This window comes from Juglans microcarpa x Juglans regia, chromosome 2S, assembly GCF_004785595.1.
Source record: "Juglans microcarpa x Juglans regia isolate MS1-56 chromosome 2S, Jm3101_v1.0, whole genome shotgun sequence".
NCBI classification, from domain to species: domain Eukaryota; kingdom Viridiplantae; phylum Streptophyta; class Magnoliopsida; order Fagales; family Juglandaceae; genus Juglans; species Juglans microcarpa x Juglans regia.
This window is the reverse complement of record NC_054597.1, coordinates 22611856-22633207: the sequence shown is the minus strand read 5'-3', so window position 1 is coordinate 22633207 and position 21352 is coordinate 22611856. Positions and strand designations below refer to the sequence as shown.

The 21352-nt window shown below is 34.8% G+C and overlaps 1 protein-coding gene across 1 annotated transcript; it reads left to right on the top strand.

The window, feature by feature from the left end:
• The first annotated feature begins 8010 nt into the window (after window positions 1–8010).
• LOC121252796 (FCS-Like Zinc finger 13-like) lies at window positions 8011–9372 on the top strand. The gene is made up of 2 exons (XM_041152614.1): window positions 8011–8762; window positions 8905–9372. The coding sequence occupies exons 1-2, from the start codon at window positions 8149–8151 to the stop codon at window positions 9062–9064; spliced, it is 774 nt and encodes a 257-aa protein (XP_041008548.1). The 5' UTR covers window positions 8011–8148; the 3' UTR covers window positions 9065–9372.
• Window positions 9373–21352: the final 11980 nt, after the last annotated feature.

Genomic DNA, 21352 nt, shown 5'->3' with positions numbered 1-21352 from the left:
TAATTCAACTTGGAACTCCCACCAATCCTTTATTATTACTTAACTTAATCTGTTCACTCAATTGGGTAAACGGGCGGTTCTTTTGCTCGTTTTCCTTGCAGGCCAGACCGATTTAATATAAATATTGGGTAACACCCTACTACCTATCCCTAATGATTAGTTAGAAATGATTAATGTCAGTAAAAAGTACTGAAACTCGATATAGTTGGGCGGCACATAGCAGCCACACACCCTAGCAATGGCCAAGAAAGGAATTAACTAAATGTAGATTGTAAACCTATTTTTGCCCTATTTTTCTCTTTCATTCCCAAAGTGTTGATCCCCACTAAAAGAGAGTTCATCCTCTCTAATACGTGAATTTATTACTAATTATGGAGAACTTGTTGGGCAATTATTTATTTGTCTAATTTCAACTTAGAACGAAAATCAATACACTTTCTCTACATTTTCATCTCCAACTTATAATATGGAGCCAAGCTTTCCGAAATTGGCTACGGTTGAAGGTACCATACCACATAAACCTTCCAACCATATTCAAAGTGTCAAATTATTAAAACTAGACACTTTGCACCATCCATTCAGAATTGATCATCAAGATTATGCTACTTGACATATTTTTATTCTTAATCACCATAGTCAAAGCAACCATTAGGTTCTGTTTGTCAAGGTTCTGCATGCGACACCAAATATTTTTATTCATCACAATGGCCCTAGATGAACTAAGGTGCAAAACATCAATGACATGCTTACAACTCTTTTACAACTCATTTGACAATCAAATGCAATCATGTTACTTCATTAAAAATGAATTTTAATTTTATAAAAATAGGCTCTATTTCATTAAGGGCGTAATCAGTCTGGTTCGATTGGTCTTGAAGGAGAATTCTGGACTGGACTGATTCTTTCGATTCACCAAAACAACAAGATAGGCCAGACCATTAAGGCCTTTGGACCAGACTAGACCAGACCAATTTGGTTCGATCTAGCCAATCTTATATATTTTGATCGTGATCCTTTTTTTCTTTTTTCAAGTTTTTGACAAAAAATTTGTATGAAATGATAAAAAAAGAATTAAGTGAATGATTTGATTAATTTAATTAACCCAAGTGGTCTAACTAATTATATATTAGTATTTTAATTAAGTGTAATAAATCAATAGTGTTAATAATATGTGTATTATCAATAATTAATAGTTAATACCCTTTCTTAAAATTCTTCACCTTTAATGTTTTATATAATCTAAGCATAAATAATTAGGTTAGAAGAAAATCACATAATTATTTATAATTAGTTATAAGAAAATTATATAACTACTTCCTTTCAATGTATATAACTACTTAAAAAAAAAACTGCAAAATATCATATAAAATAATATTTAAAAAATATTATATTGTAGAGTCGGTCAGTTTGGGGTGAAGGATCAAGATTTTAATTTCCATTTCGTTTCGGCCGGAATGGCCGGAATTTGCCATGCTGGAACAATAATCGGCAAGTCGTAGGTTGTTGTTCCGTTCCTGGTCAAATATTAGTCGGTTTTGGCCCATTTCTGTCGAATTTTAGTATTCCAGCCGGAATAGTCATTTCGGTCTGAAATATACTTAAGTGGCATTTTTGTAAATAAATTAAAAATTGAGAGACAAAATGGTAATTCCATCTTGTTTGAGTTCTTCTGTTCTCCCCCTTCCCTATGAAATCAGGTTCTTTATTTCTAACTTCCCTTTTTATTTTCTTTCTCTCTGTTTGTCTTTTCTTTTTTGAGTAATGCTAGATACTATTTTAGGGTGTGCAAGTCTTGTCACTCCATTTAAAAAAGAGTGAAGTCAATTATTAAAAAATTAATTTTTCATGTGTGTCACTATAACGCCCTAGTCCAGCAGGGATTGGAGATTACTCATTGTCACTTAAACTCACATTTTAACCATATATTCATAAAATCCAAAATCTCAATATCATATAAAACATTTTGTTTCAGACTACTTACCTCGGTATAATCAACCTCCCAAAATATCAAGTCATCAGAACACGACAAGATTTCTTAACAAAAAGGCCAATACTCAAAAAAACATTTTATGCTTAATCCACTATGATTAGAAATCATCTCATCTATGCTCCATAATCTTAATCTTCAGTTGAAATATCCAAATCATCTGAAAAATATTGTAGAGATAAATGGTGAGTTATCAACAACTCAGTAAATAGAAGATATATACTAGCATGCAAAACATGAGCATTTACAAAATACAATATGTCCAATAAAATATTTTCCAGGGTTATCATGCAGAACAAAACATATTTTTAAATGTAACAAAGCGATGATTTTAATACACATAAAACCTAGAGTACTTTGGCATAACATAACCTGAGCATCATCATCATATCAAAACAGAACATCTCAAAGAGTAGAGACCATATTTTACCCCTGTGGTAGGGTTGTGCTATCCTCGATAACCAAACCGGGCTGAGACAGAGGTGAAATATTTTCCCTATTACAATCGGAGCCCCGAGTGTGCACATAGGAAAGACCACATAAAACCACTTTGTTTTCAAAGTGGGTACACTTAGAGATAGAGAAGTTGGTACCAACCCAAACAGAGCATAACAGAGCAGAGACAGAGTCAGATACAAAATCAATACACCATGCCAAAGGTTTTCAGATGTCATATCAAAATAAAATAGAGTACCAAAACATATTCTGGTCATTTTCACACACTAAAAACAAAAGTTGGAGCATTTTTCTAAATCAATGCACAAATTTTCAGATTTTCAATATCGTTTTTTTTTTAGATTTAAGAGACAATATGACAAAATATATCTCATGTCGACAAAATGCATGTCGAAAGCATTTTCTCTCTTTCATATAGATTTCATGAGTAATGCAAATGAAAGACCGATGTTGTTTTTCCTAAGTTCTCATTTCATAACAAAATATGCAAAATTTTCAGAAAGTCAACCTTAGTCTAAAACAATTCGTGTAAAACCTAGCATAGGAACCCCTTTTACCTGAACTTCTTAACTTTCATAAATTCTCTTCAACAATGCCGACCAAATATAAATTGTCGCCTATAAAATAATCATGTTATTTATGTAAATTTCTGGCCAAACACATATCTCAATATTTAAACCTGAAATATTAAAAATTAACCTATTTAATTCCTTAATACCTAAAATCCATAACCCTAAAATACCATCAATATCAGCTTAATTTACTTAACCTAACTTCAACTCAATACCAGTCTATTTAAGAAAATAAAACCCAACCCAATTAAATAATGAAACAGTCACTGTAATAAAAAAAATACTACCCAGCCCAAAATAATTTAGATCCTGAGTCCAATCCAATAACATACAAGTTTAACTTCGTAATAATTTAACATAATCCAATCCAAAAAGAAACCAGTACGTAAATAGCCCATGATCTAAGATAAACTCAGCCCAATTAATTTTTACAAAGCAATATAAGTTTATGGAGAAAGAAGAAAACTAGAGAAGAGCTTGACGTTAGGGGAAAAAAATATTTTTATCGAGTGAGAGTGAGCAACGCAACGGAGACAAGGTGGTTGGGAGAGGCGGCAAGGTGGTTTGGAGTGGCGGCAGGGCACCGTGGGAGGGAGAGAAAGAAAAATTGATGAGAGAGAGAGAGAGAGAGGGAGAGCACGGGGATAGAGAGGGGTTGCGTCGATTTTGCATGGTGATTCTCGGTTTCGTGTGGGGTAAGAATAGAGGTTGCATTGGGTGAAGGTGGTTGGGCATGGTGGCTAAGAAACAATGTTCATGTGTGGGTTTACAATGGTTGGGTGGTGACGTCCAATGGGTTGCCTTGCGAGGAACTCAAGTGGATCATGCATACGTGATGAGCTCGGTTTGATATTGGTGTGGTGTAACTCAGCTTGCTGTAAGGGACGACCAAGACTTACGGCGGTCTCCATGGTGGTGCAACGGCACTATGGTGGTGTAGTGCCTTAGACCTAGGTGATAGAAGGGCTGATGGGTGGTTGTCCGAGATGAAGGTTTGTTGCTCTGTTTTGGGGCTGCTGAAAGTGGAGGAGCAGTTGTGGAGACTGGTTGGCAGTGGTTGTGGTTGGTGTAAAATGGGGAGATGGTAGGTGAGATCTTTACCAACGTGAATGGAGAATGGCATTAGACTGAACGGTGATGAGAGGAGAGGGAGTACGTACGGGGAAGGTGAAACCCACATATGAAGAGGTCAATTATGGAATGGTGTTCGAGTGGGGTGTTTGAATGATGCTGGGGTGAAGGTTACAACAACGTGGGAGAGGTAATTGGACGCAGAGAAAACTGAAAAACAAGAGGGAAAGGGGAAGGGAAAACTGTCGGGGGTGGGAAAAAAAGAACCAGAGAAAAAAAATCTTACCGGCCTAAACGACGCCGTTTGGCACCTCTGCAGGTCTGAGTATTACAGTCACATACTCACTTTCTTCAAAAAGAATATGCAGGACTTGTATATCCTAAAACTTTAAATATTATTTCTACTTTTCTTTTGGATTTATTGTGAAAATTTAAGCGGAAAATTATCTTCCTTCAAGCTATCATGTTTGACTATTTTTTGTTCCGTGCTCTTATTTCATGAGCTTTTCTAGGGTTTTCAAATTGTAAGGTCCTTTCAATGGCGGAAAGTCACGATTGTGTCACCTCAAACCTTCTATGTTCAGAGAACAATAATACTTGTTTGGAAAATGCTAGTTTGTCCTCTCACTTTACTCACTCATTTTGACCGTTTGTGTATTTATTTATTTTTTTACTTAATGATTAAGAAATTGATTTTTAATGTATTGGTGTAACTTTTTTTTATTTTTTAAAAATATTTAAATATGTTAAAAAATATGAAAAAAATTGAGAAAAAAAAAGAAGAAAAGGCCAAAATGGCCTAGCGGTCAAATGGAATGGTGCTACTCAAGCGGCAGAGTAGCACTGCTCCACTTGTTTTGATGGCTTTGATTGCAACGCCACTGATGGGAGATAGGGATTTACCCCTTTCGGAACAAGCAAAACAATCACAGTCTCATGCACCCAATCAAGACCTGATTTAAATATGTATGCTTTTAATATTTGTATTAAGTAGTATTATTAAATTTTTCTGTGTATGTTTTTAAGATTTATATTGATGTTATTTTAAAATATAATATATATATATAATGGTCTATATATGTATATATAATTTATCTATATAAAAATTATTCCGAAATAGTTGTACTAAAATATTCCATTTCAGTACTTCAATTGAAAAAAAAATTCAAAATTTTGGAAAAAATTTCACCTCAAGACCCAACCGAAAATCAAACTTCCCTACTTTATTAGATTGAGATCGACCAATTTTTAAATCGTTCCGATTTACCTGATTGGTCTTGGTCGGTTTTTTGGATCCGCTCGAGAGTTCTTACGTCTCTACATTTCATATAGAGTTAATAAAATAATTATAAAGAGTTATAACTGAATCATTTTTCTTTTGATAATTTGATAATATAATCTGTGAATTTTAATACTTTGTAGTGCAGTAATAATCGAAGAGTAATATTAGATATAATTATGATTTGTATAAGCATCACACATTCTTTTTAAAAAAGAGTGAGACTCACTATAAATAATTGAAAGGTATTTATACCATAAAAAATGATAAACACACATCACTTTTCATAATATTTTAAAATAAATGTTATTTTTGTTAACTAACTTATAAGATTAACATTATTTTATTAAAATATTATTATAAAATATGTTATGAAATGTATTATGTAGATATCATTACTCTTATAAGATATGTAGGAGACGTTGATTTTAACAAAATAAGCCAATAAGAAATCAACACATATTATACAAACGCATGCCGAGGGGATACTCACCTTTTTTTTTTTTTAATATTGGGATCCTCGCTTTTGGTAGCATTTGATCGATCGATCGATCGATTAATAAACCGGGGCTCCCCTTGTTTTTTGAAGGTCGTTTTCGTAAAAGCGACCATTCTGAATTTTCTGTGGGCTACGGGCTACCGCTTGTTTTTGTGGCTCAAATGACTCAAATACCCATACATTATTATATTATAAAGAGTAGCACTAGCGCTTGCAGCTTACCGAGACTGCTAGTGTAAAATTAGTATTTTTTTATCTAATTTTTTTTATCATTTTTAAATATTTAATAATATATTTAAATTATCTATTTTTAAGTTAATGGATAGAACACATCATTTACATAATTTTAAATAGTAAAATTTAATTTGCAAGATTCAAAATCTAAAATGTATCTTTCAAAAATCAGATTATAGTAGGTAAGTATTTTACTAAATGTGTTTTACACATTGACTTGAGAATACAATTTTTCTTTTAAAATTTAATTAATATAATTAGTTTTAAGAGAATTAGAGATTCTTCTCCGAAAAAAATAGTAAAAATATAAATAAAAAAATTGAATAGATGTATTTTGAAAGAAATTATTAATGGCTAGGGAACAATATAAGAATTAATTAAAAACTGTTAAAAGTGATTAATATAATATTTAGGGATTAATTGAAAACTGTTAGAGTGAGAAGAAAAAAGAAATTAGAATAAAGTGATTATATTACTGCTACATTCATAAAATAATTACACAAAATAATATTACAAATTGACGTGGTTTCATTTGATCTGTTAGATCTATTTAATAATAAAAGTAATTTTATAATCTAACAAATCACACTAAGAAGTCATATCAGTTTGTAAAATTATTTTTATATCATCACAAAATGATTAGTGTTTGTCAAGTGGTTAGAGCATTGATATTGGTTTCATCAAAATCATTTTCAAAATTTGATGAAAAGTACATATTTTTTATAATTTTAAAATCTCTCTATCTATAATCATATATTGGATTAACTATTAGATTCATCAAAATAATAATATAATATTATTTTTTTTATAATAATATTATTTTTTTCATATTTTATAATTATACTATCTAAAGAAAGCCCAACAATCAATAATAAAAAATTAAACGGAAGGCATCCTAGATAATATCGGTAACTTTTTTACTGGCATGAAATTAGATAGGAGCATCAGATTTTTTAGTTAATAATATTATATTATATTATTATAACAAATAAAAATTACTGTAACTATAATTATATAGTATTAATCTTATACAAATTTAATTAAGTTATTATTTAAAGAACAAACTATTATATTATTGGATATCATTTACGCATGAAATAAGTTGGTTTTAATTTTTATAATAAAATATTACTTTTAATGATGAACAATACTTTTTAAAGTTACAAAATTATTATAACTTAAAGTTCAAAGTTTAATATTTTGATAAAATCAATGTAAATAATTTTATCTATATTTTAGTTTTGATGAAACGAATTCAAATGCTCTCAACTTTATAAGAGAGAGAGTGCAGAAGGGTATAGAAGTCATTAGAATAAAGAAACCTTAGTGGGAGGCTAAAGTTAGTGGGCTCAACTGCACAAGGAATGAATGATTGCGTGAAGACATAATTTTAGATGCATGACACGTGCTTATAATCGGACGGTGATATTAAACCCGGAATCTTTTTTTGTCCAAGAACAATGTAGACAACCTTTGTGGGGCAGGCCTCCAAGATTGGGTCACGATCAGGCAGAAATGGACGTTTTCTGAAAAAAATGTTGGAAAGGGTCTACTGAAAGTGTACTTTAAAGAAAGAGAAAATCAACTAATGGAGATCCCATTTTACCTTTTTTTTATATGAAAAATTATCTTTTTATTTTTTTTACACAATTTTATTTTAAAATAAATAATAATTTAATAAAATATTTTATAAAAATAATATCACTTTACAAAAATACTCATACTTTTAAATATATATTATGAAATATATTATAAAATGTATTACGTTTACATCATTACGCTTTTTAAATTACTATATTAATAAATTAATTGAGATACATGTTGGCTTTTTTATTAAGCAATTATTACCCATATAATTCCAAAACCAAACCATGGGCTTTGTCCAACCACTCCATCATCCTCATCTTATATTATATTATTGGACAACCTGATCAGTTAGCTTTGTGGTCAATTTATATGCAGACCCTCCTTCTCCATTTCTTCCCAATACTAGTTCTTGTAATCCATATTCTCTCGCTATTTTCTCTCCTTTCATAGAGATTTGTAAATCATGTTAGGAAATAGGCCCCGTCCGATGATCGGAAAGCTATCGAAACTATTAGTTTCCGGTCACCGAGCCGAGTTTTTGGAGGTGGTGAAGAGTCCAAAGAGTCCATTGGACGGCCTCAAGATGCAGTCCCCAAGAGGAATCAAGAACTATGATCTTGGTGGGGTTGGCTTGGGTATTGTTGCTGCTCTTGAGAAAACTAATGATAGTGGAAGGCCGGGACACGAAGTTTTGGCAAAGTATGCTGTTTGTAGTTGCAATCTGAATCGATCCAATCCCATATCTGTAAATTCAAACAAATTTTGTGATAGATTAAAAGGAGGCTATGAAGATTTTGAAGGAGCCAATTCAGAAAACTATACATATGTGACTTGTCATGGGCCAAGCAAGTCCTTCACCAGGGTGTATTATGATGGAGGTCATGAATATGGATTAAACAGTGGGCATGAAAGAAATGATCACCTTGAATTTGATAGATGTAGCAACAAATTGCGCAAAATCAAGGACTCAGAGACAAGATCTGAGGAAACTTTTTCGGGGTATCCAACATCAGATTTTCTCAGTTCATGTCATTTGTGCAGTAAAAACCTCCACGGCAGAGACATATATATGTACAGGTAAAAAAAATGTTATTTGTTTCTCTTTTCTTTCCACGTCTGATCTCTCCCATGTTTCATAAGAAGAAGTTGATTTGTGGTTTAGATTCTCAAAGGGTATAAGTTATGTGATTAATAATTCATGTTTGTGTTGGTTTTACAGAGGAGAGAAAGCATTTTGTAGCACAGAGTGTCGGTCAAGGCAGATAATGATGGATGAGCGGAAAGAACAGTGTAGATCGGAGGCATCAAGGTCTGTAGATGTTTCAAGCTCACCATACAAGAGAGGCCAGATCTTCTCACCTGGGATTCTTGCAGCTTAGGCAAAATACAGAACGTGACGACCACAAAAGGTTGTCATGTCACGGCTATTCTCTTCTACTCTTCTCTATACATACGAGAATTAATAGAAAATTAAACCAATCCAGGAAATTTTATTGTAAAAGTAGAGCATATCATGTAGTATATATATAAACTTCGACGAGAAATATATGAACTGTAGAAGAGAGAACTATATATGAGATCCACTGAGTCTTGAGCTTCAATGGCATAAGATGATAATGAAGCTCACAAACATATGTAAAGAAATGGCAGAAGATTTAGGGTTCAGTTCTGAACCGGAGTTCAAGAACATTTGAAACTTTCAAAGGAGCAACAGATATATGCTTTAGAGATAAATGTTATCCATCAACAGCCCATTAGAGATATATGCATACTGCTGAAGACTGAATGATATTGTTTTAAGCGGTGTGCACGTGTATTGAGAAATTACAAGGCTCAATCTGATATAGTTTAGTGAGAGATGAGTTGAGATCTCCCTCTGGATTGAGAAGAGAGATGAGATGAGATGTGTTAAAATAATTTAAGAATAGTAATGAGATTTGTGAGTTGATATATATAAATTATAGTAATGAGATGATCTCAACTCATTTCTTAATTCAAACCGGCTATCAGATTGAGCCTAGTAATTTCTCAATGCACGTGCACACTGCTTAGGGCTCATTTTTTTTAGAGATGAGATGAGATGAGTTGAGATTAAAGTTAAAAAGTTGAATAAAATATTGTTAGAATATATTTTTTAATATTATTTTTATTTTGAGATTTAAAAAAATTAAATTGTTTATTTTATTTTGTATAAAGATTTGAAAAAGTTATAATAATGAAGTGAGATGAGATGAGATGAGATGAGATAAGATGTTTTCTGAAAATAAACGAGGCCTTAATGTTTTGGTAACGTGATCAAGATCGGTTAAGAAAACCAACGTGCAAGGAATCAAAAGAGAGTTCCCATGGACCGAACTCTTGGACTTGCTCTGAGGGTAATTACAACCAACAAAGAAACAAAGCAAATCAACCAAACTACCTATTTAGAGAGAGAAGCATACATAAGAAGAAAATCATGCAAATTCAACCATTAAAGTTTATAGAAACAGTTCCAAGTAAAAGAATAAAAAAAGAAAAAGTTTGAAGCTCATCCATCGTAGATATCCTGACTAGCTGCAGCAGAACATGGCTGCCTGCGCGCTTAAGGGAATATTGGCCATGCTGATGCATAAGGGCTTGTACAGCCCCCATTCTGCTTAATGCCATTTGTCGTTCATTGGCTGCACTGTGAGCGGCTCAAAGACCTGGCGTACGTGCAGCAGTCGGTAGGGAAAGAGGAGTAGAAAAAATCAATAGATATGTGAAAATACTAATGAATACAGTACTTTCAAGAAAAAATCGAAGTTAATTGAAAAGTACGTAAACCATTTTAAAAATACAGTAAAAGACCCGCATTTGTCAATTATTTATTTAGTAAATGCAGTTAAGTAGGACTGGGCGGCGGCCGCCTCGGCCAGTCTCTTCATTTCTTGTGATATCCTATATAATAAAGATAAAAATATATTGTATATGAGATTTTATTTTATTAAAAAATAAAAAATTTTTACTCTTTATAAGATTTTAAGAGCACTCTCAATAAGTTATGTAAAATTCCTATTTCTGTATAATTTGAAAAATATAATCTAAAAGTGACTTCTAATAGATTATCTATTTCATCTGTAATTTCTAATTGTTGACTATAATGTTACCGCTACATCTAACAATAACTGTTCACAATTATAAATAACTTTTTAATCATTTCTCTTTCATCTACTCGTCTCCCACGCACTTTGCACCTCCAACGTTAATTTTAATATCATATATATATATATATATATATATTAGAATTGCTACAGATTATACAAAGATATTAAATATATATATACTTTCAACTGGAAGGAAATGACCCTCTAATTTGGATTAATTTCATTATATAATCTCTTTTTTTTTTATTTTTTGAATTAATTTATATTTTGGTTTATCTTATAAATATGGATTAATTTAAAGTAGAACATAATTATATGACATTGTATATGAGGAGGTATTACAAATATCAAAAGATTTGAGAATATCATTAATAGTTTAGAAAAGATATTTGAAATGAATAACAAATATTAAAAAATATAATATTTAAATGATATGACGAAAAAATAGATAAGTTGATGTATAATATATTATAAATTAAGTCATTATGTAAAATAGAAAAAAGTGAGTTTTGATGATATATTTTAAAGGATAGGATGAAGAATCCATTGAGAGTGCTTTAATGGGGCTCCAATTGTATCATTGACTAGTCCTTTTGGAGTATAAGCCATGTGGTTTGTGTCTTCTATTGGGACGTTACAAATGGTATCCGAGCCAAGTTAAGGAGGTAGATTGTGATACCCCATATGATAAGGATAAGAGTATGTGGTGTATGAGATCCCACATTGCTTGAGAATGAGAAGTTCTTACTTTTTATAAAGTTACAATGAGACTCCAATTGTATCATTGACTAATTCTTTTGGAGTATAAGTCATGTGGTTTGAGTCTTCCATTGGAGTGTTACACTCCAGCCCTAGGCCCATCCCATGCGGGGGCGGGGTGAACCTCCAGCATGCGTGTGTGCGCGCGCACACACACAAATATCAAATCAAAATAAAAGTCAAACATAAATTTTAAAAAATATATTATTTTAATCTATAGTTGTAAACAAATTGTTAACAAGTACTATATCTATCATTTTTGTTTGAGGATACCCAAACGACATCATTTCATTACATGATTACAAAACCTTACCTCTACAGATATAAATATGACACATCCTCTCTCTCTCTCTCCCCTCTCATATCTCTCAATCGACTCCTAGCTACCTACCTTCCCCCTTTAGGCCCTCTGTCTTCTCCGCTCCTCTTCTGCTGCCACGACCCATGACTCACTGCCACCATACTCAACCTCCATTTCTCTCTCATTTCTCCTCTTCTCCCTCTTCCATTTTTCTTCTCCTCCTTCTCTAAGCTGTCAGAGATAAGAGAACATCTCTTCATGAATTGTAACTTTGTTGTCGTGGGTAACGACTGGAGGCTGTGATCGTAGGTGACACCAGAGTCTGTGACTGGTCTTCAAGTTTGTCGACCCATGGTCATGACCATGGCGACCATTGGCCATACAAAATTGCCCATAGATCTATCTGACCCATGATTGCGATAATGGCCCGTGGTTTTGTTGTTTTATTTGTTCGATTACGTTTTTTTTTGCATTTGTTGATTTTTTCTGATATGTAAGACTAAGTTTGTTTGGTTTTAAGTTTTTTTTTTTTTTTTGGTTTTTGTTTGAATTTGTAAGATGTATAATGTTTTGTGCGATTTTGTTGGATTTGTAAGTTTGTATGGAATTTATAATCTGTAAGCCTAGGTGGCGGATGGATTGGAGGGGTCAATCCACCCCCGACATTCGGGCGGGGCCACCTGCCTACGGGGGGCAGTGCAAGGGTTCGGGGGCCTAAACTGTCTCCCTGGGGGTGGAATAGGGGCACCCCTCGCCTGAGGGCTGCGGGAAGCACCCCTACAATTAACTAATTGACTTTCCAAGTTCTATTTATAGAAATCTATAGACCCATATAAAATATATAACCTAAACCAATTACTTAAGCTTAGAAAGAATTTGAACAAAAGAGATTTGCTTCTTCAAAACCTATATATTGATAAAAAAAAAATACATGCTGATTCCAAAAACATTGTTGCAAAACATTATCTGCTAATACCTATATATTCACAATTCAATATATATAAAAAAAGATTTTGAAGTCAACAAGGCTTAATTGTTACTAATATTGGAACCTCATCCAACAAGCAAACAAAATCTTCAACAAAGAGTACGCCAAATCTTACACCCAAAATCTATGACCCTTTTAATAAAAAATGTATTCAAAGTGATTATGCTCAGAACAAGGCCACAATTAGATCCCATGGTGGAGCCAAAAATCAGATACCACTATTATATTCTGTGATAGGGTTAGAAATTAGAGCAGAACGAAATCTTATGCTTTAGGATTTTCATATACAATGCAATAACAGAAAATCGAATACTGATAAGATAATATCATATAATCGGATAAATTATTTCAGAATTCTGTCACATTTTATGCAGTACAAAAATAGAGTACAAAAATTACTTATGTCTATACTAGTCATGATAAATGTCACATTTTCATGTCTAGATACAAAAAATAGTGGAAACAATGACTGAGGTTGTTTTTATAACAAAATATGAAAGGCCTTCACAAAATCGAGCTAACTAATTAACTAGTTTTATGCAAAGTGTAGCATAGGAGCACCGCTTACTTGGACTTTTTAAATTTTCTAATTTTTCTCATGACAATATCATGCGAATATCAATCGTTACCTAAAAGTAGGCACGTAACTTGCGTCACTTTTCAATCGTACGCAAATTTCTACTTAACCATGTATTTGCAATTAAAGCCAGAAATACTAATGATTTATTTTTCATAAAGCACAGCTATAAAATCACATAGCTACCCATTTATTAATATAATCCCCATAATTTCTTTAAATAATTACGCAATTAAACCTAAAAATATTTTCCCATCTAAACATCGATTTTGTCTCGATTTTATTATAAAATATCATCAATCCTAAACCATTCATCTAAACTTGTATGACATGTGTAGCTAAAACCCGTGCCAATAATATTCAATGAACCGGTAACACTCAAACCACCTTTAACCCATGATGTACAATCACCATATATAAACTTATAGTCTAGGTCTACACCGAGCAAGATTTTCTATAAATTACACACACACACACATATATATAGGAAATGACCCCAAAAAGCTTGTAGTTCTCATATGCTCTCCAAGATTTTCTAAAATTTCTATAAAAATATAAATGTCTTTCTAATTTTTCTTCTATAGCCCCAAAATTTTGTATAACTTAGATATATTATCTATTTTCTATGATGTGATCCCTCCAAAATTAAATTAAAGTTAGGTTTATGAGAAATAATAAACTTATTGATTTGTATCCCAAAGTCTTTTATTAAACATTATTAGGTTTCTTAATGTGGAGCCCAAAGTGAAATAAATTCAAGAAAATTTATGTTTGATGATCTATAGAAAAAACAATTGAGAAGTTTTATCCCCTAGAATTTATCGAGCAATAAAATATTTATTTAAGATCTCACTTGTAGTATTATATACTTAATTTGACACCAAACTATCTAGATTTTACATTAAACTTGATAAACTAGCTTACATACTAGAATGAAAGATATGTTTCTAACAGATTAGTTAATAGTTTTTATAAAGAAAACAAATTCTAAATATTTCATTGCAAAAGTAAGAATGGATAAATATATATCCATGAAACATTGTCGTCAAAAATTTGAAACACATGTTAATTTGTATTTTTAGAAATTTATCTCTGCATGTATATAGTAAATTATCGAGATATGATTTTATACATAGATATGTTTATATATATAAATATGTTTCTATGATTTTTTGTGAAATTAAGATTGAGATTTATCTCTTTTTATTTTATATAAATGTGTCATATGTTAGAAAAGTCCCCCCCCCCCCCCCGGAAGGAAAATTTCTGGTTTCGCCACTAGTAGGAGTGTAACTAATCCAGTTCGGTCCAATTTTGGATAAATTTTGAAATTGCATCGGTATACACCGGTTTTGGAAATATAAGAATCGATACGGACCGATTCATCATCGAAACTGAAATTTTTAGATTTTTTAATTTCGATCCGATCTGATTTTTTTGGTTTTGGAAATTTAGTATTTATTTTTAACAATTACTAATTCATTAGTGTCTACTTAGATTAGTATAGTATAAGTAATGTCTAACCTATTAGTTAGTGGTCAAAATCCGGGCAATTCAGGTGGTGGTGGGATTATCTGTGATAATAACGGCGTGGTTAAAGTAGCGTTTTCAGCTCAGTTTGGGAACCAAACAAACAATGGGGCCAAGCTAAAGGCTATTTTGGAGGGCATTAATCTATGTAAGCAATTTCACTTTTTAATGTCATTATTGAGAGTGACTCTTGTATTGTTGTAGACTGGTTCCAGAAAGGGAGATGCACCTTATGGTATCTTTGGGATTTCTGGGATAATTTAAAGGCGGTGCTTGAGGGGAGTGAACTTTGTGGTGGTCCATCAATATAAGGAAGGAAATGGTACGTCTGATTTTCTGGCTAGAGAAGGAGAAATAGGAAAGAATGATATTTATGAAGGGCATCTTTGTTTACCATGACGTCTAAAAGTTATTATCCATGTTGAGAAACTGGGTATTCCTTATTTTCGTAAATGAAGGTGTTGCTTCAGAGTTTTTGGTTATCCAACATTAGCTGCTTTGTTTTGGTCTTGTTTTTTAGGCTTGTTTAGATTTTATTGTTTTATTATTTAAGCCTGTTTAGATTTTTGGTGTTCTTCCGATAGGCTTGTTTAGACCTTTCCTCTCTTTATTTTTCTTGTCTTGGTTTTATTGGTTTGTATTTGGGAGGATTTTATTGGTCTGACTTGTAATTTTCCAGATGCCTAGCTTGTGACCACGGTTTTTCTCCGCCATAAGTGAGGGCTTATCAATAAACTTGGGACGAGGCCACTAGGACATGTGGCTATCGGCTCTTAAAAAAAATGTCTAACTTATTAGTTATTAATGAGATTAATTAGTATAGTATTGCGACACCCCCAGGCCCTGCTTAGGATTTGACAGATTGAAGCGTCGGGACATGTAACACAATATCACATACCACTTATTCATGACAGTTAACTTTCAATGCATTTAGTATATTTCTAGCTGTATGCAATAATCGCAGCAAAATAATTAAAAACTAATACAATTTTAAGCAATTTAATATGGTACCAAAACAAAGTATTATTAATCCAAAAGTAATTGTTTGAACCATCCATACAAAATAGGGGTCTGAAAACCTTGCTCCTTCATTAAAATCCTTAAAGCATCATTATCTTTCATCAATCTTGAACTCTAGGTGTGATCCTTTTCTAAAATCTCCTGCATGGCTTTGATACGTATTATTATCATTGCTAAGGTCCTTGTGGTATTATCAAGGATACTATCACCCATAGGGCTCAGACTAGGCTTAAGGCTTTCCTTGACTATCGGGGGGCCATAGCACTTAAGCTTTCCCATCACTATCCTCAGTTTTTGTCACAACTTTTACCATTCCTCTTGGAATGGTAGTGGAAACCGTCACAATGAAATTTCAAGAAATCTCATTAAGTTAAAAAAAAAATAAACTCAGAGATAACATAATCATGTATAAGGTGAACAATGAGTATGAATGCATGAGTATGAACATGCACTTTGAAAAACATATTTTCCTCCCATCTAGATTCATTTTTCAAAAATACTGATCTTGTAACCATGTAAAAAAGTAACCATATAACCATGTATTAATGTGCCACTTCTTTTTAATCACTTGGGCACTTATTCCATAAAACAATGTATGGACACCTCAAGGCTATCCTATGAACCATGGGCTTCCTGTTAGTTACAGCATCACATTACTAGCCCTTTGATGGGATGCGACTACATCCATATAAAAAGGTGCTGAGGTATATCATAATGCCTTCACCAGGAGCTTACAATATGATACGGCAGGTCGCTATTTTCCTTCACCGTATTTACAATGTGTTGCACTCACTAGCATTAGCCTCTGCTATTTCGCTCTGAAATCCTTTAAAAAGAAAGCATTCAAAGTCCGTTGACTGTACTTCGTCAACCTAGGGGTTACCAGTCTAATTTAAGCACTTTAGAATGGATAGGGGGAGTTTTACTTAGATATTCTCTTATCCTAACATTGGAGTCATGACAAAAAAATATTTTCTTTTAATACACAACTCGAAAAAATGTGACATGTAACTTATGATGAAACCATGCCATGTACTTGTGTTCAATATACATAGAATGCATTATATGAACGAATTTAAATAATTAGAATATTCGGATACGTATACATGGACATGATGATTCATCATGGCATATATCAATACTTAAAAGCTCCAAACATGTCATTTAAACCAAAATTCCAGCAAGCATCATTTGAGCATATCATGAAGATTCAATCATATAATACTAGAAACTAATCATATCATGTGACATTTGAGAGTAGACGGTTCATTAAGCAAAACAAACAATGATGCAAAGTGTACATAAGGACACGTATATTATCCAAGAGTAAGTTAGAGGCTAATTACAAAGCTTCCAACGTATTTAGTATACCAACGATCAAGCAAACTAAAAGTGTATGTGTTAAATATTAGGTTAGGTTCTTGAAATTGAAATGCTAAAAACCAAGCATGTGATTTGTGCACTAGGGGTTTAAACATTCCAACCCTAATTTATTTTAAGGCCTTCCCATCTATCCACGACTTCTATCTTGTTCTAGCCCTTTTCATGTGATTCTCATGAACACAAACACATGACATGAGAAACCCTAAGGCCGAATGGCATCAACCTTCCTTTCAGAATGTCCTCTCTATGGGCGAGAGGAATGTCCTCTCTAGTTACCCCGCAAAGTCTCATTGCATCTGGTGTGATGGGACTTGAATCTAAGTGCCATTTCACCTTCATTTTTCGGGCATGTCAACCGTCACCTCATGTACATTCCTATTTAATGCCCCTTTGCTATTCATTTTCCCTCATCTTTCGAACTTCTGCCTCTTTCACATTTCTTGCTCTCTTTCTGAGTTCTTGCTCTCCTTTCAAGTTCTTGCTCTCTTTCTGAATTCTTATTCTCTTTTATTTCTCCATGGCTTCCTCATCTTCTAAAGGTAAGGGCGTGGTTTCTGCCTCCGAACCTTCACCACATCGCAACTTCTCTCCTCGGATTGTTGTTGCTCCTTCGGCGTCCATTTTTGCAGGCTCTTGCTGGTCTTTAACCATTACTTCTTGAGAACTGGAGAATGCATGAAACAACTTCAATATTCCTGACTTTGTCAATTTGAGGGCCCCTACTCCAAACCAGAAGGCTATTTTGCTTTGTTTACCATGAGGATTCGATTGCCCTTCGTGCGGCTAGTCCGCGACGTGTTAGACATCCTAGGGCTCGCCCTGGCTCAATTAGTGCCCAACGCTTGGAGAATTTTGATGGCTTGCTGCGTTTTGTAGCGAAAGTTACTGGAACCCATGGGCGATCAATATCTAGATTTAACAGCCCGTGAGTTTTTCTCCCTTCACGAGTTTATGCGTTTGGATAGGAATCTTTGCAGTTTTAGGGCCAAGAGAGCATTGGTTGAATTGGAGTGTAAGTGCATGTGAAAGATTGGACCAATAAATTTTTTCTGCGTACTAGTGAGGGTTGGGAATTTTCCCTCGTGAGGAGGCTCGTGTGAGGTTGGTTGATTCCTGGGCTCAGTCTCACCCTAACTTATGCTTTTCAGATGTGCTTTTGACCCCCGGCAATATTGAAAAGTTTCTAATGGTTCCCGGTCGGACCCATATATTAGGACATGAGTTTTTGGGTGCCCCCTACAGGTGGGTGACTTGAGGAAAAAGAAGCTCCTTGGTGCCAATGGATCAAAGAAGAGAAAACTCAAAAGGGCTTATGTCTCGCCTCGCTTTGATGAGTCCAACTCTTCAAAGCGTGACTTCTTGCTCCCCCTTGAGAGGAGTGGAGGCAGTAAGTTGGCTCCTCTTCTGGAGTAACCGAGCGAATCAACGCCAAAGGTGAGTGATGGTGATATCAAATTGGCCCCCCTTCAGTCTAAACAGGGTGGAAAGACTTTTAGGGCGAGCGAGAGCACGGAGGGGGCACCTCAGGAGAAATTGAGCAAACTATCTACCTTTGTGGCGCCATCAACTTTTTCCTTGGATTATGTAATGTCTCTAGCCGATGAGGATCTTGAGGCCATTATTATTGTGGGAGTTGCTGCTACGGTCGCTGTACAGCCCTTAAACACATCGGGAGATGTTTCTACAAAGAAGGGCGATGATAATCCTCCGGGAGAGGATGATGTGATCCTTCTGAATCATGACTTTTTGATGCCTCCATCTACTCAAACGGACTTCCAATCTTTCGAGGCTCTTCTGCCTGCATTGCCTTTGTCCCCGCCTTCTTTTGCTCGATCCCTTGATGTTCCCGTGGAACCTCCTCAAGTGGAAAATGTTAAGGGGGAAAATGTTGAGGTGGAAAATGTTGAAGAATATGTTGAGGAAGCAACAACAGGTTCTGGCTCACCACTTGCTTTGACGATATTTGGTGGGGCTACTCTTGATTTACCTTTTGTTTTCCCGGCCCTTTCTCTCGCTAGTGGGAACAAGGTTTCAATCCCTTCTCCCCTTTTAGTGTTTCTCCTAGGGGGAGGGAGAGCCACCCCTGATTGTTCCTGAGGAAGATTTTCAAGTTACTCGGGGCCCATCTCACCGGATGAGGCTGAAGTGTGTTCGGGCCCATATGTTGATGCACCCACAAGTCTCCCGCCTGGTCAGGCCTACGGAGCTTCTCCTCGGGGGCTTTTCGCTACTACTTCTATTCAGGCCTGTAACCAGAGGGGACCTCCGAGCCCTCATTTGTCTGGTTCCTCGCCTTCCTCACATGCTCATCGTGAAGAGGCTTTCAACGCCGCCGTTCAACATCTTCAGAGTATTTTTGCACCGGTAATCTTTTTGTAGCCACTTTCCCTTTTTCTCATGTTTTCCTCGCTTTTTTATTTTTTTTGAAAAGATAATAACATTGAACACATTCTGTCCTTTTTTTTTTTAATGATTTTAGGGGGTCGATCTCCTTGTTGCCGACTTGGTGGAAGAACGATTATGTCTGGAAGAGGAAAAAGATCGAATGGCTCATGAGTTGGCCTTGCTGGAAGCTCGTTCCCACATGGATAATGATGAATTGGTTGCACTCCGTGTTTAGGTTGAGTCACTTTGGGGAGAGTTGGCGAGTTCTACTGTGGACGCCGACTATTACCGCCAGGAAGTGGCTGTACTCGGAAAAGAGTGAGAAGATCTTACTACTCACCTAAACCAAACGAAGATCATTGAGCAAGAGCGAGATGATCTTGTTGCTCGCCTAAACCAAATGGAGAACATTGAGCAAGAGCGAGATGATCTTGCTGCTTATCTCTGCCAGGTTGAGATGGCTGTGCAGGATAGGGATGAGTTGGCCGCCCAAGTGGAAACCTTCAACAAAGAGAGGGATGAGTTGGTCATTCGGGCGGAAATTGCTTTGAAGGCGCGATGATCTAGTTGCAAGCCATGACCGAATAAAGGCAGAGCTTGAAGAGGCAACGGTGGCCAAGTCTGACTAGGCCTTATGCCTGGCTTCCCTAGAGGATGAGCGGTGAGAGCTGCTTATAAACTTAGGTGTGGCAGAGGGTGTGAAAGCAGAGGTTGAAAAGGCTTTGACTGTGAGGTTAAGAAAAATCTTAAAAAATAGCGACAACGAGTATCTTCAACTCAGCTCAATTGTCGATTTTGCCAAAAAGAAGATCTCTATTTTTGAAAAAAAGATATCCGAGCCGACTCTCACCTTGGAGGAATCGCAACAAGACCTCAACCTAGTTCTTCCCCAATTGGCCACCGCTCCCAACGTTCGGGCACGAGCCTGAGGTATTGGTTTCAAACTTGGTGTGAAACAACTCTGAGAGCTTCTTCTTGCCAACCTAGAGTCGAACCTGCAAACTTTTGGAGGTCTATTCGTGCCAGCGAGGTTGCTTTGCATCTTTGTGACTCCTTAGGCTGGGCTGAGATGCCAGACACATTTCCTTGCCCCTTATAAGACTTGTTTATTTTTGAAAGTTTTGTATCCCGTAAGGGATTTGTTTAACTTTTGTGATGCTTTGCATGCGATGAGACTTCCTACTTTTATTAATGATACTTTGCGACCATCTTCATTGATGCATTGTTTTCTTTTGAACTTTATTTATCAGATAATAAGCACTCTTTGTTGTTTCTTGGTAATATGCTCATAGATATAGACATGATGTTGTTCATAACTTAAGTTCCAGGTGAAGTTGTTCATACCTTAAGTGTTTGGCTTGCAGGTGAGTTCCTTGACCACGTCGCCTTTTTGGTGAAAAAGTGTTAACGGGAGGTCTCTCAACCGTTTTAACCTTTAAGTTTTTAAGCTAGTGGGAGATCTCTCGACCACGTCACCATTTGGCAAGAAGGTGTTAACGGGAGATCCCTTAACCACGTCACCTTTTAGCCAGAAGGTGTTAACGGGAGATTCCTCGACTGTTTTAACCTTTAAGTATTATTAGGCTAGTAGGAGATCCC